General features: G+C 37.0%; 1 protein-coding gene across 1 annotated transcript; it reads right to left on the reverse strand.

The window, feature by feature from the left end:
- Position 1: 1 nt before the first annotated feature.
- Positions 2-13908, reverse strand: LOC118431519 (beta-1,4 N-acetylgalactosaminyltransferase 2-like). The gene is made up of 11 exons (XM_035842760.1): positions 13627-13908; positions 9994-10070; positions 9333-9509; positions 7695-7814; positions 6943-7049; positions 6291-6346; positions 4802-4982; positions 4014-4100; positions 3370-3560; positions 2458-2598; positions 2-151 (listed from the first exon to the last, which is right to left on the reverse strand). Exons 2-11 carry the CDS (start codon positions 10056-10058, stop codon positions 2-4), a joined length of 1275 nt encoding a protein of 424 aa, XP_035698653.1. The 5' UTR covers positions 10059-10070; positions 13627-13908.
- Between the last annotated feature and the right edge of the window lie 1124 nt (positions 13909-15032).

A 15032-nucleotide genomic window follows, 5' to 3' on the forward strand; every position in this document is an offset into this window, starting at 1 on the left:
TTCATAGAGGAATAAAAGAGATACCCTTACCTGGAAAATCAGGTATGGAGTGATACCATCCTCGTAACTTCTCGTAACATGCATGCGTGTCGTCTCCTAACACACGGATGGTGGTGGCGAACATCTCCAAATCCTCATACACACCTCCTACCTGTGAGAAACAAACAAAAAATATAACAAGATGATAACTTACAATCGGTTAAAATACAAAATTTAAATAGAATGCAGATACAATACTTCTGGGTGTAGAAACGCCACTATACCGTTTCTTCGAAAACTAATAATTGATCTCAGTTGAGTGTAAAATACGTTGATATTCTTCACATCAGGTACCACTAGTGCAGTTATTACCTGCATGTATGCAGGTATGGTTTTCACGGGCGTGGGAAAATTTGGAAGCTGGGGATTTAGGGCGCTGTATCTCGAGAACGGATGGTGCGAGCATGACGATTTTTGGTACGTGGGTTGGGGGTGGTGGCTTGACACTCAGGTTTGATTTTGGGCCTCCTGGCGCTTGAACTTGACATTGCAGGTGGCATTTTTGTGTTTTTGGGGCACTTTTGGCGCTGTGTGTCCGGAATGATACGCGCCATTGCGACGATTTTTGGTGCATGGGTGGGAAGTTGTTGCCTGTTGCCTAGGATTGACTTTGGGCCTTGTCGCGTTTGAACTTGACGCGGCAGGTCGAATTTTGTGTCCGGGAGGGGTATTTCCGGAGTTATATCTTCTGAACGGTTGGTGCGGGCGCAATGATATTTGGCACATGTGTTGGCGGTGGCTGAATAATTCTCAATTTTGATTTTGGCGCCCTTGGTGCTTGAACTTGACATTCCAGGTTACCTTTTGTGCGGGCACTGCGCGTGCGCTGTATCTCCGGAACGCAAGGTGCCATCGTGTTGCTATTTGTTACGTGGGTTGTTGCTAGTGTCCTGGTGGTCAGGTTTAATTTTGGGCCTCCTAGTGCTTGAACTTGATACTGTAGGTTGACCCTGTTTTTGTGTGGTTGGGGCATCCCCCCAATATCTGCTTGGTTTGGTTTGGTTTGGGTTGATTGATAGGTCTTTAAGCTTAGGTGTAGAATTGTCATCTGTTTTTGCACTGGCTTCTACCACCTTCAATGTATCAGGTTACTTTGTATCAACAGTGTTTCCAGCCAGATGATGTTCAGTTCAGTTTGTACTAGTATCTGTTGCTGTTAGGTACAATTTGAGTTTGCTTCTTAGTCTTTGTGGTGTTTTGAGAGTTTAAAGTTCTGGTACAAGTTCCTTTACCCTGTTTGGCAATCAGAAGAAGATACAACTTTCTAAAGTGGAGGAGAAATGTATAGAGCTTGAGTGTAAGAGAAAGGTATGTATTATTATTATTATTATTATCTTCCTGTGTTTCTTGTTGTTTCGTTGGGGATGCCATTTCCGTATTGTATGCAGGTAATTTGTAGTTTGGGGCTAGTCATGGTCGCTTGATTTTTGGGCCTGCTTAATCTATAGTACATACATGGTTAAGTGGTAGAAGCTTTGTTCTATTTTAAATTTGGTATCGTTTGTTGCATTTTGTCACTTAGGTTTAGGTTTTAGTAGGATGGTTGAATACAAATATCATATCACCCTGGGGACTAACTGTTGCTGCTGGATGGGGGCTACCACTATTCTATGTTGTCTATGGAACTACTGTAAAAACTTAATTGGTCAAATTATGCAAATAACCTTCCAGTGTCAAGTGTTATAGCACTCCAGAAATAAATCTTTAATGAATATCATTGCCACACTAAGGAGATTTAGCAGCTGCATTAGGTCAGTACATTGAAATAGGAAGATATCAGTACTGAATATATCATATGTGACAGAATAACTACAAGGGCCATCTGAGACAAAAAAAGGTAGGAAAAGTCGTCTCAACAAATTCAAGGTACTGTGGTTGGTTACATGGTTAAGAAATCCAAAATAAGTAATGTTCATCCATGCCCAAACTTACACATTCCGAAAATGGAATTTCAGACTTTTGCATGGTGCACATTTTCCAACCACGCAAACACGGACAAAAAGGGAAAAAAATACACAATAGGTCTACAGACACCCAATACATTTCATGCAGGCCTGAGGTCTACGAACTCTTGTTTATTCTCTGATTCACTCATTTTGTGGCGGCTATAGTATGGTACTTTATATGTAATTTTATTATAATATAACCATATGAACTAGTTATTCTTTCACTTATTAAAAGTTATTACATATTTATGACATTGGTGCTCTCTGTTACTTTCTTTGTCCGTACAAACACCACTTTTATCGACAATCTATGTCAATATACTGTTATGAGCGGATCAATTAAATTTGCTTGGATATGAAGCTTGTACTCTTGACTACAATCTTGTTGTGCTTCGCTATGAGACTGTTTACCTGGTATGCAATACAAACAAACAAGCAGACAAACAAACAAACAAGTAAACATAATACTTACTACATGATAGTCTGTTCTGTCCAGCAGAGAAACGAGGATTTCCAGTTTTGTGTACGGCTTGAGATAATGGTCATCGTCCATGTACAGGAAATACTCTGTGGTCACTTGTGACAGGCCCAGGTTTCGACCAGCGAAAAATCCCTACAGATTTTATAAAACAACGGCAATCAGTTATAATCAACGACAAATCTAACGCATGGTCCTGAATATCAATGCTTAGAAGCGAATTCGTGATAAAGATGTGAAGTGTAACATGTATCAAAATAGTCATTTGTTAGAAGTTATGTTTGCTCGTATTTTCTTTTGTGTGATGTATTTCTTTTAGAAGAGGATTCTTTACAAGAGCGTTAACTTAGTACATTGTACACTTACATAAAAAGAAACAATATAAAAGACATGAATCATGCTCTTTTATGCTTTCACATCAGAGTCCCTCTTTCATGAATACCTTGAAGACATTTTTTTTAAATTTCAACATCCATTACTGCTAAACTATTTGGTTTTACTCTATTCTGTCTGTTTTCCACTTTCTGCTAACAATAGAATTGAACGGATACTATACAAAAACACTTTTAATATGAGTAAAAAGAAATATAAAAAGAATAAAATATTGTTACTTAAAAGTAAGCGGGAGATGTCAACGGTCAATATAAAATAGTTCAAAATTCTTGACGTTTTGTTTGCAAAGAAATATTGTTTCGCAAAATAAATCATAACTAGAATAAACGAAGCTTATTGCATATAGCATAGCATAATGAAGTAAACATAATATAACGACTAGATCGGGATAAACTAAACGATATTGAATTCAATTTTGTAGAATTATTCCCACCAGAAGTTCTATGATATTAAATTACTTGTTACCCAGCGGAATTATGATTATTGATAATAAATAGATTCAAAGAAAATTACCTTGAACTGTGGCATTATGTAGTGATCAGTGTTCTCGTCCTGGAAACTCTCAAACTTTTGGTAAGGGGTGTCGTCTGCAACAATAATCCTCGTCCCAGGATACAGATCTCCTACAGATCTGACAAGACGTCTCAGATTGCTGTACCGGAGAAACGTCTTCACAACAACACTGACTCTGTCCTGGATTCTACCTAGAATTTTCACAAAAGAACATATTTTAAAATGCTTCTAGTAGCACAGCTTTCCTTTTTAGCTAGTATGCTATTAGAAAAGGAGACGCGAATAGGTATATGCTAAACTAGATTATTTTATGTAATGTAGAAGACAACTGCACTTTCATCACAGATCTAGAAGTATATAGACTTGAGTAAGGTAGTTCAGAAGAATACATAAATGAAAAAATAATTCTAAAATAGAATTTAATGCACTTTAACTACCGTTCACAGGACATTCTCTCTGATTTTAGTATCCTATGACATGCTGTCTTAAAATGACCCTTTCGTTTAAAACCACCCAATTAATTTTCTTTTAAATCGAAATGATTCAGAACAGACTAAAATTATTAGTTTAAATCAAATACCAAGACAACAACAAAAATTAACTCCCATATCTCGAAAATTCAAAATACCAGTTAAAGAACATACCTTGACCTTGGTCATGTAGCCACGGTATAAGCCGGTGACGTATGTGAACCGGTATGGTGATGCTGAATTTCATGTAATGCAGTTTCACTGGAATTAAAAATCAAAGAGGACTAAATTAAGTAATACAATAAAGACGTTTCGTTACGCTATAAATGTAATAAAATAATGAAGATTTAAGTTTATGATATTGTACGTTTAATGTCCAACAGGGCTAAGTATGAGTTACAACAAAGCAATGTTACCAATATACACCTATTGTAAAGGCTACTGAGGCATAAACAGAACACGTTTTGAAATTGGTTTGCAAACTGACGACTAGCGTGGCCTATATGCATTAAAAAAAAGTGTAAAAGCATGGTCGAGACAAGACTTGTTTACAAGTCAGGAACCTTCACATTTGCCCCACACATGTGCGGTTTGATCCGCGAACAGAATTTAAGGAGCAATAAAGTGGATACTATCCAATTTTCTATTATTTGGTCACTTGCCTCGGTGTAAGGACATGACAGAAGTATAAAAAGGCTCTCTAATTTGTCATTCTCAGACGTCGATAGTCATGAAGATTCTAACCATGTTTTTAAAGTTATAATATTTCCCACCGTTCACACGAACTTCTATCCTATTTGATCACTAAAAGCTAGTGATCAATATATCACATTAAATGATGATATTTCAAACAGAGATTATGATTTATGTTTTTAAATTACATTTGCTTGCTCCTTAAAAGTAAAACATGAACATGAATTTAATATACATTAAATTAGAAAACTATCAAGGAAAATGTTTACCTAGATCAAAGGCGTTGGTATCAAACTCTGTGTTCTGGTACACAATGTGCCAAAGTTGCCGATTTAACTGCTGTGGTTTCGAGGTCTGAATGGTAAAGTCATTCGTGTGCGCCCCTTGAACGACCACGCCTTGTACTTTGACAAGTTGTCTGAATACGCCCCTTTCACATTGAAGTCTGACCTGTAAAATATTTGAAAATGGCATCAGTGTGTATGTTTGTTTTTGGCCTTATCAGAGAATGGCTGCATTATATTACTTTAATCTTGCATCCCAGACAAATATCATCAATTTTGTTAAAAAGATATTTAATATCAAAACAGTTAAATGCACAATAGTTATTTTTTTAAACATGTCTCATCATCAATATCATCATCATCTTTAATAACCCTCAAACCACCGTATGGGGTCAAAACTGACCCCAGGCGTATATCATTGTGTGCCATTATGCCATTTCTGGTCGAAAACAAATTTCCTTCCGGGAGTTTGTTTGTATATATGTCCTATAACTTCTTATACGTTTTTACCGAGATTGGTTCATTGTTGATTAAGTTATCCTCGAAAGTTTATGCATGGTCCAGTGGGGTCAAAACTGACCCCAGCATTTTTTTAAACAAACTTTTGCGACCCACACCGAAACTACTTATGGTAGGATCACGAAATTTTCAGAGAATGATGTACATGTAAGCCAAGATTATTGTAGCAACTTTTGTGCCATTATCATGTTTTATGACGACATTGTGACGTCATCTAGGTAAAATCGGCCGCCATCTTGGATTTTGACTGATGACGTCATGATATTAGCATAAATTATGAATATTGAGTCCTGAAATTTACGTTGAATTTTATAAGATGTGATAAACAACTGTTATTTGCCAAGAAAACCTTAAAACTTACATGTTTAATAGAAAATTAGAAAATTTCTTAATATATTTGTCTGTCAGAATTCCGTTGCCATGGCAACAGGAAAAATGATGAACATACTTTGTTCACTGGAAGTGTTTGCTATCAACATTTTCTAAAAAGTTACCAAGTTTGGTGGCCCTAGCATAAGCCATTCAGGCGCTATATGGCATTGAAGCTGGTACAGGCATCAACAACCTCCTTCCCGGTCTGAATAGCGTTGGTGCAAAATGTGGTCCTCATGATCTTTTGCATTAATTATGATAATGAGCTAGAAGTATTCTCACCTAATCATGTCAGATTGTCCCGCATAGATTAATGAAACTATACATATATACAAATCACAAAAAGATTCAAACAAAAAACTGTATTTGTACGAAACGTTTTGGGGTCAGTTTTGACCCCATACGGTAATCTACGTCACAAAAAAGCTACGGTGGTTTGAGGGTTAAGTTACATTTAAGGTAACCGATGCTGTAAATGCGAGAATAAAGCAATTAGATGTTAATCAAAATAGATGAACAGAAACAAATTAGTTTTAAGGCGTTACGTATACATCTATAAAAAATCATCAGATTTTTTTCTTACCGTATGTACTGCGTTGGTGACAATGCTCTTTGAGTCAAACCATGTGATTCTAAGACCTAGAGGAAAAATATTTTATATGTGTACACCATACATTATTCATTTAACAATAAGAAGATCCAAAGTACACGTTATGGTATCTGCATAATATTATGGATAAATGCTACACGATTGCGTTAAAAACGGCAACGGTCAAGAAGGCAATTCCGAAAGGGGCTTAGAAAATAAGAATCTTTGCCCACTTTCAGCATAATAGATCCTGTGCAACAGAGAAAAGCTTTAATGTTTAATTTTCACCCATTCTAGAGTAGGGCGAAGACCTCTCTGCAACCGCGCTATGATAGACTGATCTGGCAAATTGCTCAACAAATTTTAAAGATAAGCAACAAATCAATGTGCCTTTTCTTCCCCTTTTTAGTCATATTAAATATTTTGCATAATATTTCAATTATAAATCAAAGATTACACTTATCCAATTTAGGTCACTGCGCGGTTGCAGCGCGATCACCGGATCATAAAATAGGGGCCTTACTAATATCCAGAGGGGAATGGTTGTAGTATCACATGTATGCAAATTCGTCATGTTTATGTAAATTTATCTTAACATGCTCCAAATCGAAAACAAGACAGCTTTAATATGAAATAAATACGTTACCATTTAGATGTACAGCTCTCAGCGGCCTGACTTGGAGACCGTGAGAAGGATAGCTGATGGGTGAAGATCCATCAACATAGTTGTGAACGCCTTGTAACACCATTTGCCTGGACAAAACAAGGGCAAAAATGGGAAAATACATTATCAAGGTCTACTCTGAGCTTCAGGACAACCAGCATGCCTTAATGTGGTATCTCGCTGAACTTGGGGCACCGGTGCGGCACTGTGGGGATCGTGAACGGCATTTCGTTCACAGATATGTTTTTCTTTTCAATTTAGATATTGCATAATACGTGAAAGTATGGCAAAATACACAAAACGTAAGAAAAGTCGTTCTTTATCTCCGAAATTCGTTTAGTATTCTTTCGAACCCCGCAGTGCCGCACCGGTGCCCCACGTGCAGTGAGATACCATCTGAACTGACTGAGCGTAAGTATGGAGTATCTAATGAGGTATACGATTCTTAGTACGTATGTGCCGCGAAAAGCATTGTAGGTAATAAGGTGAAGGCCCCTGAGGCATAAACAAAGCATGTCTTTACATTGTTATGCGAACCCAGAAAATTGGTCGAGACATATTTTTTACGAATTTTGGACCTTCACCTTTGACCTATTAATTACCCATCATGCATTTGACGTACTTTGAATTGTGAACCATTTTATTGACAACAAATTCTTCATTATTGATAGTTTATTGTATACGTTACTGAGTTGGCAAGCTGTGAGGCAAATACGTGTAATTTTGGAACTGACCTTCGTTCGTATCTCTGTAAACATTTCTCCTGGTTCCTTTGTCTTGCAGTCCACTGCTTTTGTGAAAAGAAATCCCGATGCCAAGCTCCAAAGCACTCACATGGTTTTTCTCCTATAAGCCTGAAAGAAAAAATCATACCGAACATGGTAGGAATGTTCGTATGTATTTCAATTGAACGTTCTGAGTAATTGAAATGGAACCCAAAATATACTTTTAAGTGCTTATAAAGATATTTGAAATGTGTTATTCTCTAACGAAAATGACAACTGTGGACGTTCTAGAGCGTTTTTAGCCAATAGCAATGCCCATGAAACAGCTATATGTTGACCGCAATTTTTTACCCATGAACTAAGAAACAACGAATAGCTGCGGCCGCCTCTTCATTTGTGTCTCTAAAGCTTGTATGTGTTTGCAACAAATTTTGTGTTTGTTTCTGCCAATTTTCCCTCACAGTTACACTGACAAGAGATGCGCGGGTAAAATACAAACAAATTGGCCGCGCCTGTAATGTCAGATCCTTAGTTGCTATACCAAAATAGATACAAGATTTCTATATAAGAAATCAAAATGTTGCCGCTGACTTGAGAGCCATTGATTATCATTTATCAAAAATAAATCCACAGTTACCGTGTCTGTTGGCGTCTAGTAACTATTTGCAAAGATATCGCGTTTATTCAAGTTTTTAAAAAATCGCAATGTCGGGCAACAAATTGGGACCCATTCGTAATCAATCGGCTGTTCCATAGACTCATAGGACTTGACACCATGTAAACTTATAATATAGATTATATTGTCAACCAACTACGCCTCCGGCTACAAGATACATATATACAAAAGTGGTTTAATTCTATTGAAAACAATTCAAAGCTGTCTTTTCTTAGCAAGTCAAAAGAATGTTATGAACAAGAAACATACCTTGATGATAGAAAATAATTTTGAAATTCGAAAAGCGATTACTCAGTTAAGAATCAGCAGCCATAAATTGAATATTGAAACAGGTAGATACTACAATATAGCCCCTGACCAAAGGTTCTGTCCTTTCTGTCCAAAGCATATTGAAGATGAATTTCACTTTTTAATGGAATGCTCTAGATACGCTATTTTACGTAATGAGCTATTTACATTTCTCGAATCCAGTACAGCAGATTTCAAGAGACTCGATGCTACAGACAGATTTGTATATATCTTTGGATGCCATAACTCCCATAATGCAAAGATAGGCAAATATATCAAAGACTGCTTTGTTATTAGAAAGAGTAATGAATCTCATGTATAGCCCAACTCGATTGTAACACTATATCAAAGACTAATGTGTCAGCCCTTCTTGTTACGTTAATTAGGATATTAAGTCTTATTCTCTACACCTATTTTGTACTTTGTGTAACAGTCGTTGCCATACTTTGTACCATGTACAAATGTCGAGCAATAAAGTTCTATCTGTAAACTGTATCTCTGTTATAAACTTTATCTGACCTTTGTTTCTTCCCTCATGACCTCAATGAAAAGCTAGCGGCCTGCAGGCCGATTTGAGCTTTCATGAATAAACAAAGGTCCAAACAAACAAACAAACTGTTACCAGAGCCCCATCCCATACCTCTACTGATTCCGTCACGATAAAAAGTGTTGTTTAAACTCACCCTGTATATACTGGTGTGGACGCAAGGGGGCGCTCTTCCTCCTTTTTCATCGGCCGTAGTATTGCACGCGCTGTGTACCCCGGGGGAACGTTGAAGCTTTCCACATCAGCTATTCTTGTGTAAACATTGACATAGCATGGCGGCGACGAAAGCCAACAGTTCACGTACACTAGCATGCTGCAGTAAAACAAATGTCAGTAAATACAATGCAGCATAATTGTGTGAGACATCTAGCAATTTTAGTGCACAATATCTGAACAAGATATTAAGTATGTCGACTTTTGTTACTTAACAATTTTACTAGCTTGACAATAACAGAGACTTTGGGGTATAGTATAATGTACAATGTATTTCTACAAGCGTCAATAGAGGAACATTAAAACATTTTTAAATTAATATTGTGTTATATTTACGTTGTAGTAATTATTACAATATACATATAATTGTTGTTCTTCTAGCCACTTAGAGAACGTTTTTCACAGGACAAATTGACGAATTTAACACGTATTACGCCCATTTTTAAAATCAATTTATCTATTGTCATAGTTACAAACTCAGTCTTTTTCAATTGGTAAATTGCATACTTAACTGTTGAATCGACAGTTGATTTTAAGTTGTATTTCTATTCCTACAAATGAAAAGACATTAGTTTGAATATTACCTTCCTGTGACGAATGATATTAGTGATACAAAGAACAGCTTTTTGTCGCCCGCTAAACTTGTCATAGTTGCATGTCTCTGTAAAAAAATAATAAAATTATAGAAAAACAAAGAGATCTTAACATTGTTATACACATAAACACAAAAATATAACAAATGGAAACATACAAACACGCAATAATCAGTCTTTTGAAATATTTTTCTTCCAAATTTCAACCTTGAAATCATCGGGTGCTCTGAGATCTGTTTATAGAGCATTTTATATTTTTATTTGTTTCAGGATGCTAATTACGATAAATAATTGTTTTTGTCTTTGTTGTTATTGCGTGTAAACTCTGTAAACCAACAGAATTTGTACTGAAGAGTACGAGCTACATACTCTGAATAGACTTATTTGAACTATATAGTTGAGTAGACTCACTCCTCAAGCTATAGCTACCGACATCTTGCACACCGCAGTCGTCCCTCAGTAAGACATCTGGAGCCGCATGCCGGCCGGCAGGCTGAATAAAAGTTGAAAACTTGTCAAATAATGTGGCTCCAGATGTCTTATGGAGGAATGCGTGCAGTGTGCAAGATGTCGGTAGCTTGAGGAATGAGTTATTTGATCTAGGAAATGACCTCTACTCTTTTTGTAAGTGCGGTGGGTTCTCTTTTTTTTTGGGGGGGGGGGGGGTCTCACGTGTTTGTGTGGCTCTTCCTAAACACGGGACATTCGTCGAACATGGCATCCGAAAAACGTTTCAAACTAAAATTAGGAACATATCTTCACCCGTGTAAAACATTTTAGGTACATTTGAAGTGCATTTTTAATGACGAATTCGAAGCGTAAACAGTACATGTCATAATATTCAAACCCCGGGCTTCTAGAATATTGGCCAAACAACCTCACTATGAGCTAGTTTGGATTTTGTATGCGTTGATATCATTATTGTGATATCAGGCGAAATGTAAGACATTGACTCAAAAGACAACGACACACTTTTAACGTGATTTTTATTTTTAATCTATGAAATCCGTTCAGAGCTCTGTCCAATTGCTCGGTCACAGAAAGGCCGTTGCCCTATCACATGGTGTGGTGTAATCGGACAAAGAAAGCACACATGATTAGCAAATACTGTAAATGCTTTCAATTTCGCTGTAGCTGAATAATGATTTATGGCGGTGATTTTAAGTTTGAGGTAGCACCATGCACTATACTTACTAGTCTCTCACTGCCATGGGATAATGTTCACGGTGGTTTTAAGTTCGCGGTGAAGTGGTCATCACGAAAATCGCGAACATAAAACCACTGCGAACATTTCTGCATTTACAGTATAACGTTAGAACCGGTTACGCCAAGCAATTACCATAAATCACACCACTCGAGGCTACAAATAGTTAGCCATACAGCATTTCAAATTATCCGTATAATACATATGGACGACATGCTACTTATTTCGCTTATGAACGATATTGTCTTAACTGGTAGTGTTTTGTGATACATTGTCATTACATTAGAAAGTGACACTAATACAAATCAAGTAGCGGTGTGGACACAACCGTTCGAGGGGTAGCGTGAAGTGACTTTTGAGTTGAGTTTTGAGTGAGTGAATGAGTGAGTGAGTGAATGAGTGAGCAAGTGAGCGAGTGATTTTACATGTATTTAGCTCAATAAGAACATAAATGCACAGTATAGGCTATCATTTGTTAATTTGTTAACCTAAGAATTAGGGTTTAAACCTCAAAACTGCATACTTAACAAGTCGTGACGATACCCACTTATCAAAAAATAATTCCTCACAAGAAGCCTATAGCCTTAGGAGTTTAAGGATAAAAGTACTGCTCGAGAGTATGTTTCAACAAACAAACCACATCTTGGAAGTCGTAGAATTTCAAGTAGGTAGTGAAAGAACCAACTACCGACAGATATAAAAATCATTGAGAGAAGACATCTTCTTCAGCATAACAAGACAGCTGACCTTTGAACAGTATATGCAAGAATATCCCAATGATACTTTCAATTTATGATCGTATGACCCCCAACCATTAAATCATATATTGACCTTGCCCCAACATTACAAACAACAACAACAATTACAACCATTTGCTTGAGACTCAAGAAATATTGTCCAAACTACAGCACTAACCTTAACATCACAACAGACTTCTTCACATATAAGGATTTGCCCTTAGGGAGTCAATATATTCAAGGACAGCTCACAACCCTCACTCAATGACCCTTGAGAAGAAAACATTCACCGCCGTGGGACTATGTCCGAATGTGTGCCAAGGTTTTCAATTTTTCAAATGTGTCAAACAATATTTCTTCTACGTACTTCGTTCTGAGTCTTTTAAGTTTTTGTTTCCGTAGCCCCCCCCCCCTTTACCCGGAAGTTTTGATAGCAATCGGAGCGTGTCGTCACAGCGAGTCGGTCTTCAAAAATGACAGGAAAAATGTTAGCACTTGGACATGCAAATCAACGTTTACAATTAATAGTTTGTGTGTTTGTGTGTGTGTTTGTGTGTGTGTGTGCGCACGTTTGTGTTTGTGTGGTGTATGAGAGTGTTTGTATATGTGTGTTGTGTGTGTGTGTGTGTGTGTGTGTGTGTGTGTTTGTGGTATGTTTACGTGTACAGGTGTGACTTCGATATCGTTTCGTACATTTAATGTAGATTCAATAACATTTAAATACAATTCTATCAGAATTGTCTTCAATCAAACACGGAAGGAAACAAATTGCCAATACTACAGTCTAGTACCACAACAATGTCCCAAATTGCCATGGCCAACACGGAAGCTTTTTCATTTTCACACGTTCCCTGACAAATTCCTAGTATCACGACTTATAAACATACAGTTAGACAACTATCTGTCCTGTAAAGAAAGACTATTTGGTACAACTCCTTTAAAAATTGCTAGTAATACGACTTTTAACATACAGTTAAGACAACAATGTTTTCGACCACAAACACTGAAACGTGTGTCTTTCTTTTGACAGGTCCCTTGGGACAGCGATAAGTTGTAAACAAATTATCCTGGTAACTCATTTGTTCTGTTTTTCTCCGTAATATGATCATCTAAACATATTTGCCTACGATAGAGTATAAATCAAAGAAAAAACGAAAGCACGGAATAAAGCTAAGAACGATTGGAACTTGTCTAAACTGTTTACAGAATTAAATGGCTGTTAGCCAAATCTTGAACAAGCATACGTCAAAGCCGACATTTACTTCCTTAAGCAAAACAATACAGAAAATGTCAAAGCAGATATTTGGCTAAAATATTTTACCTTATCTCTTATTTTTTTAGCATTCATGACAATCTTTCAAACCTAAGTATAGTATAACACTGTTAGAATATCTTGAAACTTAAGTTAGGAATCGTAGAGATCTTCCTTCACAACATATGCTTGGAGAACAAAACAGAGACAAAAACACACACACACAGAAGGCGTTTTTCATCCTTGACAGCGCTTATTTTGAGCAGACAACTCAAAGATGCGTTTTCACGCCAAATCCTTGTGTTGTCAGTTCCAAAGGTCACATATGTTCTGTCATTAGTAGTCTAACACAACAAGTCAGATTTCTGAGCATAAAATCCTGTCACGATCAAGTTAGTTGACCCAGTTCATAACAAAACAACTGTACTTACCTTTGGTGCTTGATTTTGTTGGGCTTGAGACTTATGTCGAACAATTTAGCGTCCCGTAGTACAGTTCAAACATGGCTACATGTGGCTAACATGTGAGTGAATTTTTTGTAACAAACGTGTTGTCTAACACGCTTTTATTAATGAGGGTTTGACAATAGACCGAGTGACCCTAGGCGAAAACGAGTGAGGGCAACACGCCTAAATTTAACAAGCCCCACCCCAGGGCAACGATTACTAGTATGTAAATGTTGCAGCCATGTATCACGTAAGTATTCAAACTATGGATGCCAGGTGCGAAAGGTCAATACTAGTATTTAGATGTTGATAGTCGATAATTTGATATCAGTCCATTCGAATCGAGTCGGCATACTTGATTTCATTTTCTCATATTGTAGAAATTCAATCATAAGGAATTTCAACTAATGAAAAACTAAGCAAGCAAACTAGTGGTGAATAGTTTAAATAAGTGTGAAAAACACTAAAAATTGTAGCACGGTATAAGTGTGGCAGAATGTTTGCATTTTTTGTATCTATCAGACCGATCCGGATGTCCGTCAATCACAATTATCACTTCAACCAACGATAGCATGGCAATTATCGGTTCGACCAATGAGAGAGAGAGACTGGATCTCAGTCAGACATTTGAACGTTATGTTTTAAATTTCTATGATTTGGAGGAGGTGATTGGGGATATAAGATCGGTCTACCGCGAGTTGGGCGGCACCTCTCTCTGCTTGTAAATCCCTTGGGCCATACAGTCGAGTAGTCTTTCACTTTACAATGTGTGTGTGTAAGGGGGGGGGGGGGGGTCATGGGTTAACCGAATGGTATTTTGTTCAACTACATATATTCTCAATCATATTGCCAAGAAAAATGAATCATTGCAAATCTTAATGCTATTGTTTAGCATTAGATGGAATATTGCTTAAAGCTATGATCTAATTAACATTCAATTTCTTATGCTGATTTAATGAGAAAAGTACAAAGCTGATTTTAACACTTCGCCTTTTTGCAATGCTCGAACGCACTGTATTGAAAAAAAACTGTTATGACAATTTGTTGTTCATTGTTTATGATATGGTTGAATTGAAGATATTACACACATCATTTTGAAAATATACACTTGAGTATGTTTACCTTCTTGAAAAATGGAGGTATTGCTTTTCGGTGTGTGTTTGACTGTGTATGCGTATGCGTGTATGTGTGTGTTTTTTTCTCTGTCTCTCTTTCTCTGTGTGGTGTGTTTGTGTGTATGGTGGTGTGTGTCTCTCTCTCTCTCTCTCTCTTTCTCTCTGTGTGCGTGTGTGTGCCTGCGCGCGTTCGTGTCTGTGTTCATGTGAGAGAGTTTGTGATTTCGGTTATTAGCGATCAGCATATTAAGTTAAGAATCTCTTGTCTGAGTGTGA

The sequence above is a fragment of the Branchiostoma floridae genome, chromosome 15 (genome assembly GCF_000003815.2).
Source record: "Branchiostoma floridae strain S238N-H82 chromosome 15, Bfl_VNyyK, whole genome shotgun sequence".
Lineage (NCBI taxonomy): Eukaryota > Metazoa > Chordata > Leptocardii > Amphioxiformes > Branchiostomatidae > Branchiostoma > Branchiostoma floridae.

Coding starts and splice junctions, on each gene's coding strand:
- LOC118431519 (XM_035842760.1), bottom strand. CDS start 10,058: ATGACAAGTTTAGCGGGCGACAAAAAGCTGTTCTTTGTATCACTAATA. Junction 7,815..9,332: donor TCCACACCAGTATATACAGG/GTGAGTTTAAAC, acceptor TTTTTCTTTCAG/GCTTATAGGAGAAAAACCAT. Junction 152..2,457: donor ACAGAACAGACTATCATGTA/GTAAGTATTATG, acceptor TGTTTCTCACAG/GTAGGAGGTGTGTATGAGGA.